Source organism: Myxine glutinosa, chromosome 4 (assembly GCF_964187855.1).
Source record: "Myxine glutinosa chromosome 4, kmMyxGlut1.1, whole genome shotgun sequence".
NCBI lineage: Eukaryota > Metazoa > Chordata > Myxini > Myxiniformes > Myxinidae > Myxine > Myxine glutinosa.
Window position 1 is genome coordinate 99,838,359 of NC_136264.1, and position 21,354 is coordinate 99,859,712.

At 42.2% G+C, this 21,354-nt stretch overlaps 2 protein-coding genes across 2 annotated transcripts in view; both read right to left on the minus strand.

The window, feature by feature from the left end:
- Positions 1–21,354, minus strand: part of LOC137425049 (mannan-binding lectin serine protease 1) — a gene marked incomplete at its 5' end in the record, with an annotated part of 114,556 nt that overhangs the window by 18,417 nt on the left and 74,785 nt on the right. Inside the window, 3 exons of the mRNA XM_078775287.1 lie at positions 6,284–6,481; positions 15,854–15,952; positions 16,363–16,500. Coding sequence (XP_078631413.1) covers positions 6,284–6,481; positions 15,854–15,952; positions 16,363–16,500 — 435 coding nt within the window. The remainder of the gene's footprint in view (positions 1–6,283; positions 6,482–15,853; positions 15,953–16,362; positions 16,501–21,354) is intronic.
- Positions 17,853–21,261, minus strand: LOC137425759 (coagulation factor IX-like). Its single transcript, XM_068114490.2, has one exon. The coding sequence runs from the start codon at positions 21,259–21,261 to the stop codon at positions 20,122–20,124; it is 1,140 nt and encodes a 379-aa protein (XP_067970591.1). The 3' UTR covers positions 17,853–20,121.

Genomic DNA, 21,354 nt, shown 5'->3' on the forward strand with positions numbered 1-21,354 from the left:
TGGGGAGATTTGAAGGGGAGGGGTGAGGGGGGAGTTAATGAGGGTAGGGGTTAGGGGGGAGTATAGGAGGGAAGGGGCAAGGGGGGAGATTTGAAAGGGATGGGTGATGGGGAAGATTTGGAGGGGAGGGGCGAGGGGGGAGATTTGAAAGGGATGGGTGATGGGGAAGATTTGGAGGGGAGGGGCAAGGGGGCGTGATCCCACTCTTCAATCCCACTCCTCCCTCCAGGTCTTTAAAACAGCTGTTCACCACCATCTCTTATCTTCCCCCATCCAAAACCTTGATCTTTTCTTCCCCCGCTAATTCACCCCAGATACACTTTTTTGAAATTCGAACTTCTTTCGTGGAAGTCCTTGCAGTGTTCATACATTTTATACCTCTCCCACCTCCCCCCAAGCCCTCTCCCTCCCACAGTTCTCTCGATGTCCCTGCTCTCAATGTTGTGCTTGTGTCCTTCCCCCTCTCTCCCCATCTTGTCTACCGTTCCCCTTATTTTGTGTTTTATGTGTCGGTTTGAATTTCTGTGTGATTAATGTTAGCTCTTTCACGAGCCTCGATCTTGTATACAAAAAAAAACAAAAAAAACGCACACTTTTTTTTTTTTTTTTTTTTTTTTTTGTATACTGAATCGAGGCTCGTGAAAGAGCTAACATTTACTTCACAAACAAATCAACCAGACAAACAAAACACAAAAAGCGGGAGCGGAAAACAAGATGGGGAGAGAAGGTGAAGCACACAAACACAACATTTGAGAGCAGGGAGATGTGTGGAAGGGAGAGGGCTTGGGGGGAGGAGGCATGGGAAGGGGGGGGGGGGTGGAGGGAGAAGTATAAAACACAAGGACACCAATGACTTCCAGGACAGAAGTTGGTATTTCAAAAAAGTGGAATTGGGGTGAAATTAGCGGGGGTAGAAAAGATCAAGGTTTTGGATGGGGAAAGATAAGAGATGGTGGTGAACAGCTGTTTTAAAGACCTGGAGTGTGGAGTGGGATTGAAGAGAGTGAGGGAGTTTGTTCCAGAGGCGGGAGTAAAGAGGAATGAAGGAGTGAAGGTGAGTAGAGAGTCTTGATTTTGGCAGTTTGACCATAAGAGGGTTGCAGGCAGATCTTGTGCGACCTGTAGGAATATTTGCGGGACAGAGCCCAAAGTGAGCTGGGGGGGCAAGGCCAGAGAGGAGTCGGTAGAAGATGGAAAGACCACCAACCTGCCTGCGGTGAGTGAGTGAGAGGCCCTTGGAGTTAGCTTCATCGCGGGAGATTCCAATGATTCTGAATGCTTTGGTTTCAACAGCGTGAAGACGAGCTAGGTGTGAGGCAGGAGCACCAGCCCAGAGGGGAGAGCAGTATTCCATTGAGCTGCGGATGAAAGCCTTGTATGTGGTGAGGAGCTCAGGTGTGCCAAGGAAGGACTTCGCACGACGGAGGATGCCCAGTCGGCGACTGGCTTTGGAGGCCAGATTTGAAATGTGGTTTTCCCAGGAAAGATCATGGCAGATAGTGAGACCCAAAAGCTTGAGTGACAGAACTTTTTGGAGAGGATTATTCAGAAAGTGGATGGGAGGGTTGTCCAGTCGGTCTTTTCGGAGAGACATCGTAAGAGTGTGAGATTTGTCAGGATTGAAAGACATGTTCCACTTGTTTGCCCAGTCTGTGATTTTGTCCAGGTCTGCAGAGAGTGAGGAGGCAGCAGACTGCCGATCTGAGGGATGAAGAATGGAGCGACAGAGAGTAGAGTCATCAGCAAAGAGATACAGAGGATTTTCAAGAGAGTCAGAGAGATCATTGATGAAGACCAGAAAAAGCACAGGGCTTCCACGCACGCACACACACACACACACACACACACACACACACACACACACACACACACACACACACACACACACACACAATCAAGGTCGGGTTATTTCGATTTCGAGGTTATTTCCAATTTAGTATTTATGTTTTATTTGAACCAACTTGTGATAATCCAACCTTGAACCTTGATAATCGGACCTCAACATTCGCTGGGTACATATTTCTGGAAAATGCCGCGAATGTCGAATCCACGAATGTGGGGCAATTGTTTCAAAGGAAAAACGGGATATGTTACCGACGGTTCGTGATTCATGAAAAATGTGAATTTCGAAGCTGTGAATGTTAACCCCACAAATGTCGGAGTATTGTTTCAATGGGGGTAAAGGGTGATAGGTTTCTGGCAGTTCATGATTCATAGGGAATTTTTTAAAAAGTTTACATTTTTTTTCGACCGCAATACACAAAATTACAGTTTCATAAAAAATGCTTACAAATAAAAAAAATTGACAACACCAGGTCCCGTTTCAATTGTTTATTGAAGTAATGCGCTTACAGTTTATTAAAGGTCCTCAGAAACCTTAGCACTGGTGTCCAATTCCTTCTCGGTGAGCTCGTCGGCATGAGAGGCAATAAGATCCTCCAAATTCTCAGGTTCCATGACGTCAAAGCCTTCCCCTCGAACCTGCCTCGCCAAACCGGAAATTCATTCCTTACTCTGTGTTGTTGCGAAAGCCTGTAAAAAATTTCACTGCCTGTGGTTTTGCCAGCAAGCGTTGGTGGAGGTTGTCACCTTTCCCAGTGACTCATTGTTGGCGCAGATGCAGTGGGCTATGCTGAACTCCTTCCTACACTGCCCGGTAGTGAGCTCTGAGTCAGGGTCCATCGCATCCAAAATGAAGCGAAAGGTGTGGCGGGTGTAATATGTTTTGAAAGTGGAGATTACCCCTTGGTCGAGCAGCTGGATCAGGGAGGTGGTGTTCGGCAGCAGGACGATCACCTCGATGTTCGGGTGAGTCACTTTCAGGTCCCCGAGGTGGCCAGGAGCATTATCGATGAGCAGGAGAACCTTGACCACAAGGTTTTATTGCCAAGAACCTCTCCATCTGAGGGACTAAATAGTTATGGAACCGGTCCATGAAAATTGCTGCGGTTCCCCACGCCTTCCTGTTGGTCCTCAAAAACATGGGCATCGTGTGTTTGTTCTTGCCCTTGAGAGCACGTGGGTTCAGGGGAATGGTGCAGCATCATGGGCCTTGCCATACAGTCCCCTTTTGCATTTGTGCAAAGGAGAAGAGATACCTAGTCTTGGCACCTTGAACCCAGAAGCTGTCTGTCCCCACACACTGAGATAGAAGTTCATATTGGCATCTTTTTTCCAAACAACCTGGTCTCGTCAGCGTTGAACACCTGCTCTGGCAGGTACCCATATTCTCGTCGATGAGCTACACGAGTTGAGCAGGAAATGTTTCGGTCGCGTCTTGTACTGTACATACATCTCGCCTTTGTGCAAATGAGAGGTCCACTTAAAGCATGTTCTTCTGCAAGTTGTCTTCAATCCATACACTGAGAGACTTCTCCATCCTTTCGATGTGGACGTACCAGACCTGGGCGACCACCTTTGTGCTTGGTACAGTGCTCGCAGCAACACTTTCTCGAATCGCTTTCTCCTTCTTCGTATTAGTGAATGGTGGATTCGTTCATGTCATAATGCCTGCCCACAGAGGCCACACTCTCTCCATTGGAAAGCTGGCCGAGCAGCTCCACTTTCTGGCTCAGGCTCATCACTTACTTCTGCCACTTGGTAGTTGATGCATCTCCTACACTGGTCTTGCTCTTGGGAACCATGTTTGATCAATGCATGGAGCGAGAGGCAAATCACAGGTCAAGGCTGAGAAGAATGATTGAGACGCAGGACACGCTTTCCATAAGTAGTCATGCGGGCATTGTGGGTAGCTGAGGGTGAGTATTCTGCTCATTGTTTGTGGGGGATATTGGCGGGTGATGCCGTATTCATCAGCTGGTAATACGTGCGGTGAAGCATTTTCATTGTGTAACTTGTGGGGATAACTTCTTACGCAGCAGCTGGTAGATACGGTGGAGTGTCTTTATAGTGTGAATGGTGCGATATGCTGAACAGCTAGGCTTATAGTGCGAATGGTGGGACATGCTGAGCAGCTCGCTTATAGCAGCCACGAAAAAACACTGTGAAAACGCAAAGCACAGTGCCGCAAATTTCGAAGCAGATCATGCTCGTGGCTTGTGGAAGATAAGTTTTAGAACTGTGTTATGCCTGTGCGGCTCAGGGAATTTTTGTTTTTTTTTAAAAAACGCGAATACGCGAAGCACAGGGGGAGTGCCGCGAATATAGAAGCAGGGGTGGAAAGAGAAGAAGAAGAAGAAGCTTTTCCCTGGGCGATTCACCCCTAGCAGTCTTCAGACCTGCAAAAAATAACTCAAACGAAAACACGGGTTTTAAATGTACATGAAAGAATGAAAGGCTTTATTGCCATGGATGCTGACAAGAAAAACCCAACTATAAAACTAAAAGCAAAATGGAGCGCTCCCGCACCAGACTTAAACACAGAAACAGCAAGAATATAAATGAAAATAAAAGCGCCGTGTGTCACTTAGCTCAACCAGCTTGTGGTCTCGTCAGGGATCGTCCAACTACCATCCGAGGCCTTGGCGTCGTTGCGTGGGAAACGCACTCGTTGGCGCGAAGCAGGCCTCACCGGGCGACTCGCTCGCCCCTGGCTTGGCATGCTCCAGCGGCAAGCCGCGCTTGTATGCTCGTCGGTTGCATGGAGAACCCAGCTCTTCGTCCTTACGTCCAAATGAACAGGGGAACAACGAGACGATGCCGGCACACAATCGCTTGCACCGAGGTCCAGAACGTCAAGCAGGCACAAGAGTGAGAAGGTCCAAAGCAAGAGAGGGTCCAGCGCAAGAGGGCAGAGAGAGTGGAGAGGGAGAAAATCTTGGTCTACTCCACTTTTAACGTTCCCTCATGACGTCATCTGTCTCTGTCCACCAATGCCCGCAGGCCACCAACACTGTGTTTCGCTCTCCACATATCACCCATAGTCCGCCCTTTGACGTCATCGGCATGCCCTGCCAATCAGTCCTCTGCTTCCCTCTCAGCCTTCCTTCCACCAATCCGCGGGAAGCTTCTTGCCCCGCCCCTGGCCAATCACAAGTCCTTCTGGGCGTGGCTCCCGGCCTGCCTGTGCTATGTGTATCTGCCAACGGGGTTGTCAGCCCAAGTGCGTCATCTGGGTTCCGGTTAGTTTTATTGTTATGTGTTAATTAGTGTACTAATGGGCCTGACTAGTGTCTGTGTGCAGTGCCATAAGGGACAAAGAATAGATCACAGAGGTTTGACTAACAAGGTAGTTGTTAACATAATCCCTATAACTAGATAACATGCCCCATTCTTTGTAATGGGGACGAAAATACACCTTAATCCAACATTCGGGCTAAACAGGTCCCTGACTTATGTACATCGAAGTGGTTCTTTCTACCCACGATCATTGGAGCACCTACCTATGCAGATCTACCTGAATCTATATATCACTCTACCCCACCGACATAACAACATGCACTCGGTAACATGGAGATCGCCCATTGGCTCCAGGGGATGAAGGGGTGTAACTGTTGGACGTTTGCTATGTAATTACGTCGATCAAGTCCATATATCTCACGGTGTATGTCCCAATCAGCGAGGCCAGGATCACGTGTCAAGTGAGTTACTTAACTTCCTTTCCTTCCTTTCCTTCCTCTGCTGCTCTGTCTCACCAGCTCCAGTCTCTTGGCCATATAAATACCACACCATGCTGCATGCATGTTTGATGTAGTTTTCGTTAATGGCCTTGCACCATACCTGCCTACTCTACTGCTTTAGCACGAGTTTACCTTTTACCAAGCCCAGGTATGCTTGGACCAGGGCGGGGATTATACATTCGTTTTATTATTGCCAAATGGTACGAATAATATTATTATTGTTGTTAATATTATTAGTATTATTATTAATAAATGCTTTGTTGCAATGTTATCATTGTTTTTGTTATTTATTTTGTAATAGGAATACCATGCCATGGAAGGACCTATTAAACTGCTCCATACACCTTAACATGGCGCGTGTTTAGAAACATAGGAATTCTTCGGGATTCTTTGTAGTTAATGAGCCAAATCATCTCAGGAGATCATAACTAAATATATTCCAATTTTGAACAGGTTCCAGGGCGCTGCTGCTGAGCCCGCTGGGGAAGCTTAAGCTCTTCCTTTACTTGGAATTTCTGACACTCCGTGCCTGCAGGCGGCGATATTTTTGACATTCGCCCTGAGCGACACAAACCATCACTACGCCACTGCACACATGCAATACTTTGAAGTTAAGACATTACGAGTTAAGTTTTGTCAATGGCAGGCAGTGGAGCATTGATCACATTATGCTTGTGCAATCAGTGCAATATCCTGTAGCACACCTGGCTTTGTGAGTTCATGGATTCTGGAGTTGGGAAGGCAGATTGGCATGATGTAATCTGTCATGATTACGTTGCTTTCCAGTTCAATCAGAGCCAGGTCGAATGAAAGACTGTCTTGGTTGAAGTCAGGATGTATGACCAAACGAGAAACATCAAATTCTTTTTCACTCGTTGTGGGCCGCCAAGTGTAGTGCTTGCCTAAAAAAAACAATTAATTTACTGTTTATTGTTTTTACAATTGCTGCTCATAAAGAAAATGCATGTACGTATAATTTATGATCTTTTTGCAGAGTGATAATGTTTCAATTGTAAGATGTGCTCTAATCTGTGCTTACAACTCACAAAGTAGTTCAAGTATAGATAAAGGCAACTTATGCCTAAAGTGAAATCAGACAAGACAGTTAAGCGGCAAGCAAATTACAAAGCATGTTATCCTGCCAACCCAAACATGCAGAATGATTACTATTCCTCGATACATCTGCAAGTTTGTGCATATGGCATCATAATGAAACAATTATATGGATAATGCTATATGTAAGCCAGGAACAACTCATGAAAGCACTTCATATCAGAATCATTCTGAGCTGTTGAAGCTTCATTTGAACTTCTTTGACAGAGAGATGATCACATGATATGGTAAGCAAAAGTATCAAACTAGCCAAGCTGCTCACTGTTTAAAAATATAGAATAATTATTTGTCATTAATTAGGCAATTCATCATAAACTAGAACAATGCAACTGTGTTGCCAATATGCCTCAGCATAGTCCCACAACGGGTAGATGCCATCACTCTGCATATGTATGGGTAGTGGATCACGTTTGTGAAGTTTGGTGTTGATCGAATAAGGTTCGTTTTTCTATCCAAGTTGGCTGCCAAAGCGCGTGACCTATGACATCATCATTTTCAAACGATATGCAACAGTGCTGTGAGATGATATTTGTAAGATTTCGCATCAATAGGGTGAGCGGTTTCAGAGATATAATTATTTAATATTTTCCTTCAATCCAAAATGGCTGCCAAACCATGTGACATATGATGTCATAAATTTAATATTTCAATACAAATGGGTCGTAGATCATGTGCATGCAATTTCAGATTTTAAGGATAAGGAATACGATTAAAACATTTTTGGCTGGTATACCACTTCACCTATGATGTCATAATTATGAAGCTTTTGTTCCCCATTGGGAGTACTTGACAATGTGCCAAGTTTCAAATGTTTCCATTCAGCGGTTTCTGAGAAATATTTTTTAATTATTTGCTTTTAATCCAAGATGGCTGCCATATCACGTGACCTATGACGTCACAATTATCATAAAAACATTCTGCCTGGGTGTCACTCCTACCCTGAAAGTTTCGTCTCAATTGGACATATGGTTGCTGAGAAAAACGAGGTTTAGCCCGAACGGACGGATGTACGGACAACCCGAAAACATAATGCCTCCGGCGACTTTTTCGGCGAAGGCATAAAAAAATTTTTTGCTGAATATCCTCATGATGCTGGTACAATTTCCTTTATAGTACAAATCATTTGGACAACATTAATTTGAAATAAAATCTGTCGACACATTAATGATGCATTTGCACTGTGCATGAAGGAACAACAAAGAAACAAACGAAATATTCAAACTTGGTAAATGATATGTCACATTTACGGAGTGATTGAACGACCTCGCCTCATTGAAAGAAAGCAACTTGGTTTGATTCAAATTCTATCACTGCTTGACAGTTTCCAGGTGATGCAACAAGAAAGATTCATGTATTTCCATAGTTGGCCCCTGAAAGAGGTCTCTTGAACTTCTCGGCCTCACCAACCAACAGCCATGACCACGCCTGGGCTGACTATATAACAAAGTTGGCCTCCAAAGCCAAGTTCAGAATGGACATGCTCCATTATTCCAAGTCATTCCTTGAAAATTCACAAGTACTCACAGTCTACAAGGCCTTTGTCTGTAGCTCAATGAAAGACTACTACCCTCTCTGAGTTGGCACCCCAACATCACATGTATCTCTCTTGGATTCTGGAGAATTTAAAGCTCTCAACATTATTAGCATCTCCCACATGGAGGCTGAAGCCAAGGCCTGTTGCTCTCACATTGGATATTCTGTTTTTACTAACTCTCCTCTGGTCTAGCTCCAGCTGCTCTCTCAGCATTCTGACCCACCACATTTCCTCCAAGATACACACATTCTTACAGTAACCACTTTCTCATTTAACTCCCAAAAATCTCACTGCACACCTCCACTCCATTGTTGTACACCGCTCCTTTCCTATACCACATCCAGGCACTACATAACGTCATTACCGGGCACCGAAGGGGGCTCGGCAATGACGCACGCTGTAAGGGAGTACTCAGTTTTCACTCCGGTTTCTTGTTTTCTTGTTTGTCCGGGCGATATCTCAGCCATCCTTTGAGCTAGAAAGCTGAAATATCGGCACAATAGTGAGCAAGTCCTTTGTCAAAAACTGCATTTTTTGATTAATCAATTAATTGATTAGCTACCTCATTATTATCGATTAATTAAGTACTTATTTATTTCCTTTCTCTTCTGGGTATCATTATCTCACTATCTCAGGCACCTTTTGAGCTAGGAAACTGATATTTGGACACGATGGTGACCACACGATTTAGCTGTAAAGGCTATTTTTGATTTATTGATGAATCAATTAATTGATTAATTATATAAGTATTCGATTAATGACTTAATTAATTACTTATTTTTAAGTTACAGATTCGGATGAAACTGTGGTGGTTTGGGTATTCTATTAGCCAATAATTGGCTAATAGAATACCCAAACCACCACAGTTTCATCCGAATCTGTAACTTAAAAATAAGTAATTAAGTCATTAATCGAATACTTATATAATTAATCAATTAATTGATTCATCAATAAATCAAAAATAGCCTTTACAGCTAAATAGTGTGGTCACCATCGTGTCCAAATATCAGCTTTTGATTAATTATTTAATTATTTTATGATTCTTATTTATCTATTTTCATTATTAATCATTTATTTGTTTTCTTTCTCATCTGAGCAATATCGCAGTCACCTTTTGAGCTTGAGCTGAGCTCTGAGCTCTGAGCTTGAGCGAGGAAGCTGATATTTGGACACAACAGTGACCAAGTGATGAGGCTGTAAAGGCTATTTTTGATTTATTGATTAATCAATTAATCGATTAATTTATTGATTGATTGATCAATTAATTATTTAATTTTTCGATTAATGACTTATTTAATCTATTTTCAAAAAGTTCCAGCTTCGGATGAAGCACTCACTGGTGGTTGAGGTACACAATAAGCCAATTGATTAAGAAAATATTTTATGATCACTATTTATTGATTTTAATTATGCAATTAATCAATCAATTTTTGTTTGAGTCTCTATGAGCGAGTCTCTATGAGCTGCACGGCGGTATTGCCAGACGCCGGAGGCGCCCCGGCAATGCCGCGCTGTAGGATATTTAATTATTTGGCATGTGGGCGCTGTACTTTGAATGTATCTGTACTTGTCCCCACTTTGCATACATTGCATTTTTGCCCCACTTTGCATACATTGCATTTTTGTCCCACTTTGCTTACATTGCATTTTTGCCCCACTTTGTGCACATTGCATTTTTGCCCCACTTTGCATACATTGCATTTTTGCCCCACTTTGCATACATTGCATTTTTGCCCCACTTTGCGTACATTGCATTTCTGCCCCACTTTGCGTACATTGCATTTTTGCCCCACTTTGTGTACATTGCATTTTTGCCCCACTTTGTGCACATTGCATTTCTGCCCCACTTTGCGTACATTGCATTTTTGCCCCACTTTGCGTACATTGCATTTTTGCCCTCTGTCATGTCGCTCTTTCATGAACCTAAATCTTTATGCAATTTTTTGAAATCATGATCATAGCATTTGTTTATGATAATTGCTGTCAGTCCATTTAATCCTCCTGCCATCAGTTGTCAAATTATGTACTATTTAGAAATATATATTCAGACTTTTGTAGTCTATTATATTGAAGCCTTTCCTGCATGAAGAAATACAATTATTATATCCTATATTATTTGTGAAAAATCGAAGAAAATTTTTATTATTATGAGTGTTTTTTTTCACTGAATAAATATACAAATTCAAAATGTTTTCTTTCCTTCTTTTTATTTCAAGGCCACAATTATTCCCACGTTCTTGTGGGGTTGGCCAGGGGAGGCTTGGCCCAAACCTTCCACGAAGCGGCTGGCCAGGTGTGACACTCGATGAAGGTTAGGGCAGGAATTTGGAATTTGGCCAGGGTGCTGGCAATACGTCGCCTACTCTCCACGAAGCCTTGGGATCTTTGAAATGCTTTCTTTTTTAATGAGCAAAATTAACATAGTATAAAAAAAATCACTTGCCATTCATCATGTATTGTGTGAATGCATCATAACATCTGAAAGATAACCATATTTAATTGTACAAGTCTGGATAACTTTTGTTCTACAAGATCGAGGCTCATGAAAGAGCAAGGTGGGGGAGGATAGGATCCTTACTGTCGTTAAGCGGGGCAGCTTTTGATCACAATAAGCAAGGGAATGAACCAACAGGAAAAGAGGAGAGAGATAGGTTGGGAACTGCGAACTGTAGGTAAGACGGTTGAGTTTGAAAAAGCTTAATGGGGATCATAAAGAATGTTGGTAAGGATGGGAGATGACATGAGATGGCGAGGAACTGCCTGCTTGAAGCCCTGGAAGGAATAGTGGGCTAGCACAGGCTATGGAAGGCGGTTATAGATACAGAAGAATCAAAAAGCACATAATTGAGGTGTGCAGTCAGCTTGATTGATGAAATTTAGCAGAAGGGGGTTACTGAAAGAACGTGTGCATCTTGGGGGAAAGGGTGGGGCGGTAGAGGGCTGAGAGAGAGCAGAGGGAGCGAAACTAGAGGAGAGGCGGTAAAACAACCAAGGGGTCACTGATTTACCTGCAACGTGACCCAATTACAAATCCCATTGTCATAACAACACAACAATGAGCATTTGTAGCATTTGCAATTTGACATATATCATTAATGGAGACTGATGAGCATATACAGTGTATATATATATATATATATGTATCCAGCACTGATAAGCAAGAGAGAGGTTTTAGCAATTCAAGATCCGAGTGGAGGAAGTACTTAAAAGGAGAACCCAGATCCTCAGACCACCTCGACGCTATTATCTATCCCTTAATACCCCACAAAATAGATATTGTGTCTTTTGCCAATATCCGATTTATAAAGTAGATAATTTTGCAATTAAAAGTGGAAAACTTCTTCTTCTTCACATTTAGCCGTGACGTCACACTTGTGAGTTGACTGCCAAATCCAAACTGTCGACGAGTTACATCGCGGTACAATTGAACTCAAATGGCAAATAATTTTCCATTTTGTACAAATATGCCGGGTCGATGCGTCCTTGGTGGTTGTCATAATACAAACCAAGATGGATTAATCCTACCCAAATGCCCGAAAGATCTGAGGGTTGCCAGAAATAGGACGAGGTTTGTCTGAAATACCCGAGTGTGGATCGGACCTACTGGATGCTTGCTTTTGTGTTCGGAACATTTTTACAGAGCACTGCAATGAAACAACAAAGATGGCTATATATCTTGTGATTATCCGCCATCATTGAGAGGGCGCCATTGCCACGATTAAGCAGAAGAAGCACCTGTTGGTGGTGTCCGATTGTGCCTGGGCGGTGTCCATGCTATGTCGTATCCGTGCTGTGTCGAATTTCTTCTGGAGTAATATAACTGATTTATCACTTAAGACAAAATCCCTGATAAACCATCGATTGAACAGAAAACAAAATCTACCAATCTGTAATGAACATGTGACCGGTGTTTTCGTCTTCACAAACACCTCCATTGTCGCCATGTTTGTCTCAATCGCGCGCATATAAGGCTCAAACTGATACGGCTCAATAATTTCCCTGAAAGTGTTTCCATCCCTAACTTTGTCTCTGATAGTTTCGTCAAAATCCCACTAATCAGTTTCAAAATGAGAACCGTCAGGGTTGCTAATGACGGTGGAATCTCGGTCGGAATCTGAGCTCAATATGCACTGTTCTCGATGTAAATCGCCATTTGGATCAAGGTGAGTTCATAGTGTGACGTCACTGGCAAAATCGACACTTCAGGGCTTTTTTGACACTTTGTGATTGCCAAAAAAATTCAAAATAACACCACTTTCAAATTAGACCATGATTGATTTTCAAGGGTTTTCAGAAGAAAAAAAAACTTGTGTTTGAGTTCCCAAACTCTATGCAGAAGTATCTATATAATAATACCGTAAGGACTCGACTTTGTTATCCCTTTTACGCCGCACCCAGTGACCCAAAGCCCACGGCACTAATGCATTTTCCATCTACGAACCGCGCTCTTTGTTTATCACGTACAGCCATACTCGAAAAATCTGAATTCGCCGACTTTGGGACCCAAAAGCATCCGATTATCGGCCGATACGACGCCATCTTACGACACCATCGTATTGGCGTCTGCTGGGCGAAGGCGATGGTCAAATGGTCTTTATCGTCATTTTAATAAAGTTAAATGGAGTGACGTTTTGGAAACGTTTTTTGAAGTTTGAAGTTTTTTCGAATCGAAGTGAAGAAGTTTTTGAAGTTTTGATTTTGGAAACGTGAAATGGAGAAACAGTTTCACAGGAAGAGAATGCGATGCGATGAAGAAGAATCCATCTTTATTTTATTTTTTTGAACCACAAAAGATTGAAGCTCCACGAAGTAAAGAATGTGAAACTACGTGAATGTAATAAAATAACAAGTACAAAAAGTTTTAATTAAAACAAAAGCCGCGTCGATGTTACACAATGCCTAGATGCAGCTGTGCCTATAACGTCGATGTTATAAGCACAGGACATTCCTATTGATTCGATTACTTGATGTTATTTTTGTGCAAAGTGAAAATATATCTCGGCAATTTCCCGTGTGTGGCGACGAATTTTTAATATATCTCGGCATTTTCCCGTCTGTTATTTCAGGCGGTGTATGATTGACCATGCCGCGATTGAAAAAAATATATCTCGGCAATTTCCCGGGTGTGGCGACACGTGAACGAAGCTATGCTCCTCTCTCCACATTATTGGGACGACGTATAAATTAAATATTTCATCGTGACGATTGTCATCAAATGGACGAATTTTTAATATATCTCGGCATTTTCCCGTCTGTTATTTCAGGCGGTGTATGACTGAGCATGCCGCGATTTAAACAAAATATATATATCTCGGCATTTTCCCGTCTCTTATTTCGGGCGGTGTATGACTGAGCATGCCGCGATTTAAACAAAATATATATATCTCGGCATTTTCCCGTCTCTTATTTCGGGCGGTGTATGACTGACCATGCCACGATTTAAAAAAATATATCTCGGCAATTTCCCGTATGTGGCGACACGTGAACGAAGCTATGCTCCTCTCTCCACATTATTGTGACGACGTATAAATTAAATATTTCATCGTGACGATTGTCATCAAATGGACGAATTTTTAATATATCTCGGCATTTTCCCGTCTGTTATTTCAGGCGGTGTATGACTGAGCATGCCGCGATTTAAAAAAAAAAAATGTCAATGGACTTGAAGTTACAGGCCTTTGAGAATTCATTTCGTTCTATAAAGGGCAACTTTCATCGCATTTTCTTCCCGTTTTTTTTCAACCGAGTCTAAAACTATGTTGGCGACTGTGAAAAATGAAATGATATATCGAATTTGATTTGAAAGAAAACTGTGTGAGAGGAAGACACCACGGGCCTACAAAACAGGCCTCAAAGCTATGCGAGTTAATAAAATGGTGGATATTTGTTTATATGAAGGCTCTCCCAGAATGGGTGGGGCTATGGTTCCCAGAATGGGTGGAGCTTTGAGGTTTTGTCTTCTCTGCAAGAACAACAAGAAGAAGAAGAAGAAGAAGACGTGGTAACAACAGCAGCAGAGTGCACTCTATGAGCAGCGTCTGCGACGCGGCTAAAAATGTACATAAACGACACAGTTCTATGAAACAGTTTCACAGGAAGAGAATGCGATGCAATGCGATGAAGAAGAATCCATCTGTTCCGCCATTTGTGCCGGTGTCATCGATGGCGGTGTACGCTAACCTCATCAGGTGGGTTTACCATAATTTCTTCCATATACTGTGATAACAACGAAGTGAAACCGATCAGCAGCCCATCAGTATCTGCTCTATTCACGGTGCTTAAGTTAATCCTTCAAATCATTTAAAAACAACCCAACGTTGACGAAGCATGGCATACGAGGCCCGTTCAAAAAGTTCACGGAACGACGTACTCTCAAAGGTCTGAGGCCAAAATGTTTGTTTTTTTCCCCCCTTACACAACGGAAACAACAACTGGATAGGTAGGGCCGAGGCCTACGCTTACGTTTCGCTCCTGCATCTGCCACCGTTCATGATTATCAAAGTAGGCTTTACCCTGTTCACGATAAGGTAGAAATCAGTGAGGTGTATCCGAAGAGATAAAAGGATGGCATTGACTTCGAGACGGTACGTGATAGTTGGCTGCGGCTGGCTGATGCCACGTTTTTTTTTCCTAAGTGCCATGGATGCTGATGGACATAATAAAGGTATCGGCTGATCTCTCATCGTAATATTACCCGATGGAAATGAACTGTTTCTTTGTTTGTCATTTCCTGTGCAATAATGTCAAATTGATAAGTCAGACATCCTTTTCTATTGACAGCTGCGCTCCTTTTCAATGGCATCGTCTATTGATATGCATGTTCTTCTTTCATGTAATTTTACACATGTACAATCAGTATTTCAACTCTTGCAGACATTGGAAAGGAAGTTGACTCACAGGCCAACTCTCTGGCTCAATCACAGGCCGACGCACAGGCGATGTAATTGTGAGTAGCATTTTTGCACAAGTGAAAATTGAAAATACACGTTTTTGGTATGTGGCTATGTTATTTAGTGTTTGTTTTGTCTCTAACAATATAAAATACAAAGTCAGGAGGTGACACTTTATACACAGTGTAAGTTGGATTCTACAAAGTGTCGCCTTTTTCTTGATTTTGTTCACACAAATCCAACCCACACCATATAGTCTCATAAAAAATGGCCAGAGTACGTTTGAGAGTGGCCATAGTGGCCAGAGTACTATGCCGATTCCTATTACGAAACCATTCATTTTTCAAAAGTATATCGTAGCGTTGTCATTTAAGTAGATTGCAATAAATACGTTGTTCATATACGCACTCTTCATTCTCATCTTTCTTCCTAACTCTTACTCGGACAAGCAAATCCCCTATGCCATCCATATTGGTACACTCTATCCATACACCACATCCTCCCTTCCGTGGATGTTCCACGGGTTTCGGCTAGTTTCAAATAATTTTGCAAAGAGTTTGGGAACCAAAATTATTTAAAAAATTATTTTAAAAATATTAAATAACTGCAAAATTATTACAGACATGGTAGTTCCTAGTTGTAACTCACTTTGCCCAATAATGTGAATTAAGTACTTCTTCCAATCAGGTCTTCAATTGGTGTTATGAATTATAGTATTTTTGTGAATAATATGGCACCGAGAGTGACGTAAATATTTGAGGATTGCAATGCTTGTTCGTCGACCGGAGATCCTTTTGGGAAGCAGCAGTGTGCAGCAGTCAACAACCAGCGGCTCCCTGCCAAAGAGAGCCTGGAATAAATTTAAACCATCAATATTAAGCATATTGTACAATTCTCTCCCATCTATTTGAATCACTCAGTAGGTACATCAGACTTCGGTGGTAAAATCATCAGCGATAGGTCCGCAGCACGAAATGTACTTTCCTTTCTGTGCGTGACAAGCACAGTCATCAATCAGGGCATCGTCTGCCAATTTGCGTACTGCGTGTGATTCTAAGAAACTCTGCCTTTTTGTACAATCATTTTTGTGCAGTACAATTTTGTACAATCACAAATGTACAATCATCTACAACAATAAATGACTTTAGGCACTTAGTTAATTTCCGAAAATTCATGGTAAACCGATGATTGCTCAGAATAACAAACGATGATTGTTGTGCTTGCACGTGTACATCATGAGACTCACCCAGGAGGGAGGCAGCACAGAAAGGACGGCCATATTTCTGGAGAGAAGCTAACCAAGGCCAAGCCCCACGTATCGCTGGGCTTCCGGCAAAGATTCTTGCCTTCTTTTGGGGTCGCTGCTTCTGTGGTGATCCGCACACTGCAGAGGGTGCGGGGAGCGGTTACGGGATTGAGAAAATCTTTTGTACATCCTTTTGTACATCCTTTTGTACATCCTAGGTTCTTTGGCGTCAGATTTACGCTTTCATAAGACTTGTCGGATTGCTAAATAACTGATCGAGCATGGTGCTTGCATTTCGCTAGGGAAATTATTGTATTTTTTAAATATACCATACTTCAAAGATGTTCTGTCCAAATTAGTTGCCATGCTCCTTATTTCCAAAATCCTCCCACAGCAAGTTCGCCACGAAGCAGGCGCAGGCTCCCAAAGACCACGCAGTTTCTATAGCAACAGCGTACTGGCCAGAGCGCCAGTTAATCACAGCAACAATGCATTCTGGGAAAACGTAAACTGCTCTGACAGAGTCTGCCTCAATCTGGAGTAAACACATTTGACAGAAGCAGCACGCAGATATAATCCACATGGCCTTGTCTACGTGATAAGCACGGTGTTCTCACAGTCCATATGTTCTTGTGGCATGTACCCGTTCCCTGTTATTGTCCCTTTGTCTGTTTGTGAAGAATTCTGATCTTCATTCTTTTCCTATTTTTGAATTGATGTTAGAGTCTCAGAGATGTAAAAAGTTATTTCAGGCTGTACATCATAGCCAAATTCCACAACAAGGGAACCGATCAGGCTCTGGTACCGGTCTTACCAAAAATATTACAAGATGTCTTGCAGGAGCAACGTGCTGCTACTACTCTTTTTAATGGTCCCAATAAATCCCACCTTCTTGTGGAGTCAGCAGTCTGTGAGGGGTAGTGTTTTGATCGAAGTCTTTCACGAACCGGCTGGCCATGCCTGACGTTCGCCTGAATCTGATTTGGGCAGGAATTTGCAATTTGTTCAGTTTGATAACTCGCCTACTCCACGTGAAAGACCATGGGGATCTTTCGCCTTCGCTGTCTATAATGCTAGTAAACCGTCCACCCGGTTTACCATCTATCCGAGGGATGGGGCAATCCATGATGTAACGCTCTGCCTTTGAACACCGAAGTACTTATCTCCAATGAATCACCAGATCTACCCAGGATCTTGACTCGAGGAAAATATTTAGCATGTCCAATGAGAATTGCAGCCACCAATTCTTCAGTCAAAATGAAAGTTAAAAAAAAAGCACCTGCGATTCGACCAATAAATGAACCTTCACAGTTTAAACTCACAACGGATAAATGTAACAATGTCTGCTTTAAAAAAAATCTCACTTTCTTTGACCTGCACCAGAAAATTATTGATCCAAATTGGATGAAAATCTTCATGGTCAATTTATATTTCCTAATCTGTTTGTAATTCTCTGTTTTGAGTGTAAATTTAGAATGATTAAATCATCAAACTGTTTCACTTGAACTTTATTAACTTTTCATAACAATGCAGTTAACAATGTTCACAACAGGGTGGTTTTGAATAGATAAAGTTTATAATCAGTTCAAAGAATACATACAAGTTATAAAATTAACGTGTAGAAAAATAGAATGTGACAAAAAGAAGTGACCAAAGCATTACATAAAGTTACCAATAGAAATGTACAGGATGGCCTGAAAGTCGCTTTACCCCTCGCAATAAAGCATGCATTCTTAAACACTTTCAATATACAGTACTGTACAGGCTTTATTGCGCAGTACTTACAATAATTAACAAGAAATAGAAATCAGAGATTGCAGACCCTCACCAGGAAGTGTTTGCGTAGTGTTTTTTGTGTGGTCTTTATTCTCTGCTGTGTTTGTGTGGTTTATTTACGACGTAGATTTATGTTCATTCCAATATGGCTGCCGAACCACGTGACCGATGATGTCATCAATTTAATTCTCCCATACAATTTTTTGTGTAGAACTGTAGATCATGCTCAAGAAATTTCAAACTGATCGGATCAAGCGTTCCACTTGTCAAATTATGATGTCATAATGAAGGCACCGATGACGACATCATGAATATATGTTGTCCCCCATGGGAAGTACTTGACAATGAGCCATGTTTCAATTTTCCTATGAAGCGGTTTTGGAGATATAGTGGTGCAAAGTTTTTCGGGTTTTCCAAGATGATGCCTGTACCACGTGACTACGACATCATAATTATCATTAAAAATTATACACGAGGAGATGCTTTCATGGTAAAAATGTCTTGGCAATCGGACCAAGGTTGCAGAGAAAAGCATACTCACGCTCTGTGCGGACAAACAGACAGACAAACAAACAAAATGAAAAATCACTCAAAGAGCAACACTTGGCAAAACAGAACAAAGTAGAATGGCACTCAGTAGAGCATCCTTTTGACCTAAAAAATAATGAGTGGTTGAATTCAGTGACCTGATATGCCAATCGTCTTCAAAGTTTAAGCTAATCTGATGAAAATTGACAATTTTAGAAATTTGGCCTACGTTGACCTTTTGGCCTATGTTGACCTCAAAAATAGTTGGTGGTTGGTTTCAGTAAGCCGATATGCAAATCCTATTCAGATTTCAAGTTAGTCAGATGAAAGTTGAGGATTTTAGAAATTTGAAAAAAGTGGTTGACCTTTGGCCTATGTTGACCTTATGACCTATGTTTATCAAAAAAATAGTTGGTGGTTGAATTCAGTTAACTGATATGTAAATCCCATTCAATTTTCAAGTCAATCAGATGAAAATTGAGGATTTTAGAAACTTGAAATTGTTGTTGACCTTTGGCCTATGTTTACCTTTTGGCCTATGCTGATCTCAAAAATAGTTGGTCGTTGAATTCAGTTAGCCGATATGAAAATCCTATTCAAATATGAAGTCAATCGGATGAAAATTGAGGATTTTAGAAATTCGAAAAAGTGGATAACCTTTGGCCTATGTTGACCTTTTGACCTCAAATATATATAGGATTTTGACCTCAAAAATATATAGGACTTTGTCGGACCACAAACTCTACTATTTGGTGAAGTTTCGTGAAGATCGGTTTAAAATTATGACCTGTAGGCAAGTATAAGTGAGCGGACGGACAAACACACAAACACACAAACGGGAGCGATCAACATACTTGTCAAAAAAAAAAAAAAAAATTTTGCCAAGTAATAAACGGACCCAAACACAATGACCTCTCCTTTGCCGAGGGCAATCAGTCATTATACCTGTATGATGGAGCGCATGCAGATACGATGACTGATTAATTATTGTGTGTACTGCACAACAAAACCTGTATAGTAAAAGATTTAAGAAGGAATGCTTTACTGGGGTGAAGGGGTAACGCAACTTTCAGGCCGCCCTGCACATGTAAGGCAACCCACGCCTCGATGCAAAACACGAGTGAGACAACAAGGTACTGCAATACGACACCTGTGATAGTTTACTTTTCAAAACAAATCAAAGACAACACATTATAAATTTACGAGTACTCTTTGTCGACGCAGCGTTCCTTGACATCAGCTCACTTTTGCTTCTTCGCTTCCAAGTAAAGTTGACGCATGATTAACATTGTCAGTTCTACCTAAATCCATGTATAACTCCACGTATATACGTAATGGTAAAATGATTATATTTCAATTTAAATTGCCTGTCGTGGTTACAACACAGAGCTGAGGTAAGTAAAACATGGCTTAAGGCGATGGGAATATGATTACACTCACTCGTGAACCTTAATCTCACGATGGATCATTATAAGGGAGGGAGTCAACTTCACCGAAAGGCCGTATCTGGTCCTTAATCCAGGAGACATAGTTGGCAACCCGTGAGTAGACTCCAAACACACCTTTACGACCGCATTCCCCAGGCCAACCCCAGGAAACCAGTCCCTGGACAACCCACTGGGGCGACCCATCAAATCCAGTAGCTTGAGTCACATACGCCCCTCCGCTGTCTCCAAGGCAGGTGTCTGGGCCGCCATGGGCATACCCAGCGCAAAACATATTTTTGGTGAGACGGTAATTTCGGCGGCCATTTTTCCTGTAACCATCACGGCACGTGGACTCATTAACTACAGGCAAGTTCACATATTGTAGGAATTCCGTACCTGAAGTTATCCAACTGCTATTTAAGGTTGCCCAGGTCGAACCCCAGCCCGATACAACACCCATGTCACCGGGACTGAGGTCATCTGACAATTCTCGTCGAGTCGATGGTCCTTCGTATTCTGTTTCATTTTCTTCATGATCGCTCAAATTACTATCGTTCATCAAACTTGTAAAATTCATCGAGGGATGAGACTTGGTTTGTGACCGCTTTGGTGCCATGGTAGTCACTGTGGTGTTGACAAGGCTCGCAGGACCAAACACTGTGACGTCAACATGTGAGGGTTTATTCCCGAAAGGAAGGCACACGGGCATGATGGTACTACCAAAAGGAATGGGCGTTTTCAGTCGAAGTAGTGCAATGTCATTATCGTATGAGCGGTGGTCAAACCCCACATGAAGATGAACACTTTCCACGACAGGCCGCACCGCTTCGCTACGCTTTCTAATCTCATGTAGGCCCACAAAGACATCCAGGCCTGATGGGGGCAATGGTTTTTGAGGTCCAAACTGTTTTTGTCGCGGAAGCAACAAGTGCGATGCTGTAAGAAGCCAGCGAGAAGTCAAAATGGCGCCCCCTCCAAACCGTTGCTCTCCATTTGGTCGCTCTCTGGCCAAAATGAGGGCCTGCCAGGGAAAAGCGCCAGGCTCAGCTGCCCGGCCATCTACAATCCGCTTCTGGATGTTGTGCAATGAACGAAAAGGGCGGCCACAAGCTGAAGAATAGCGATGAGAATGAGGTGAGAGTTGCTCATGGTAGTGAATGTGAAACATCAACTGATACGGGAATTGGACATATTTATGACAAATATAAAATGCTCATTACAGCTTTATCTCACCATTGGAGATTATGGTCCATTATGGTCA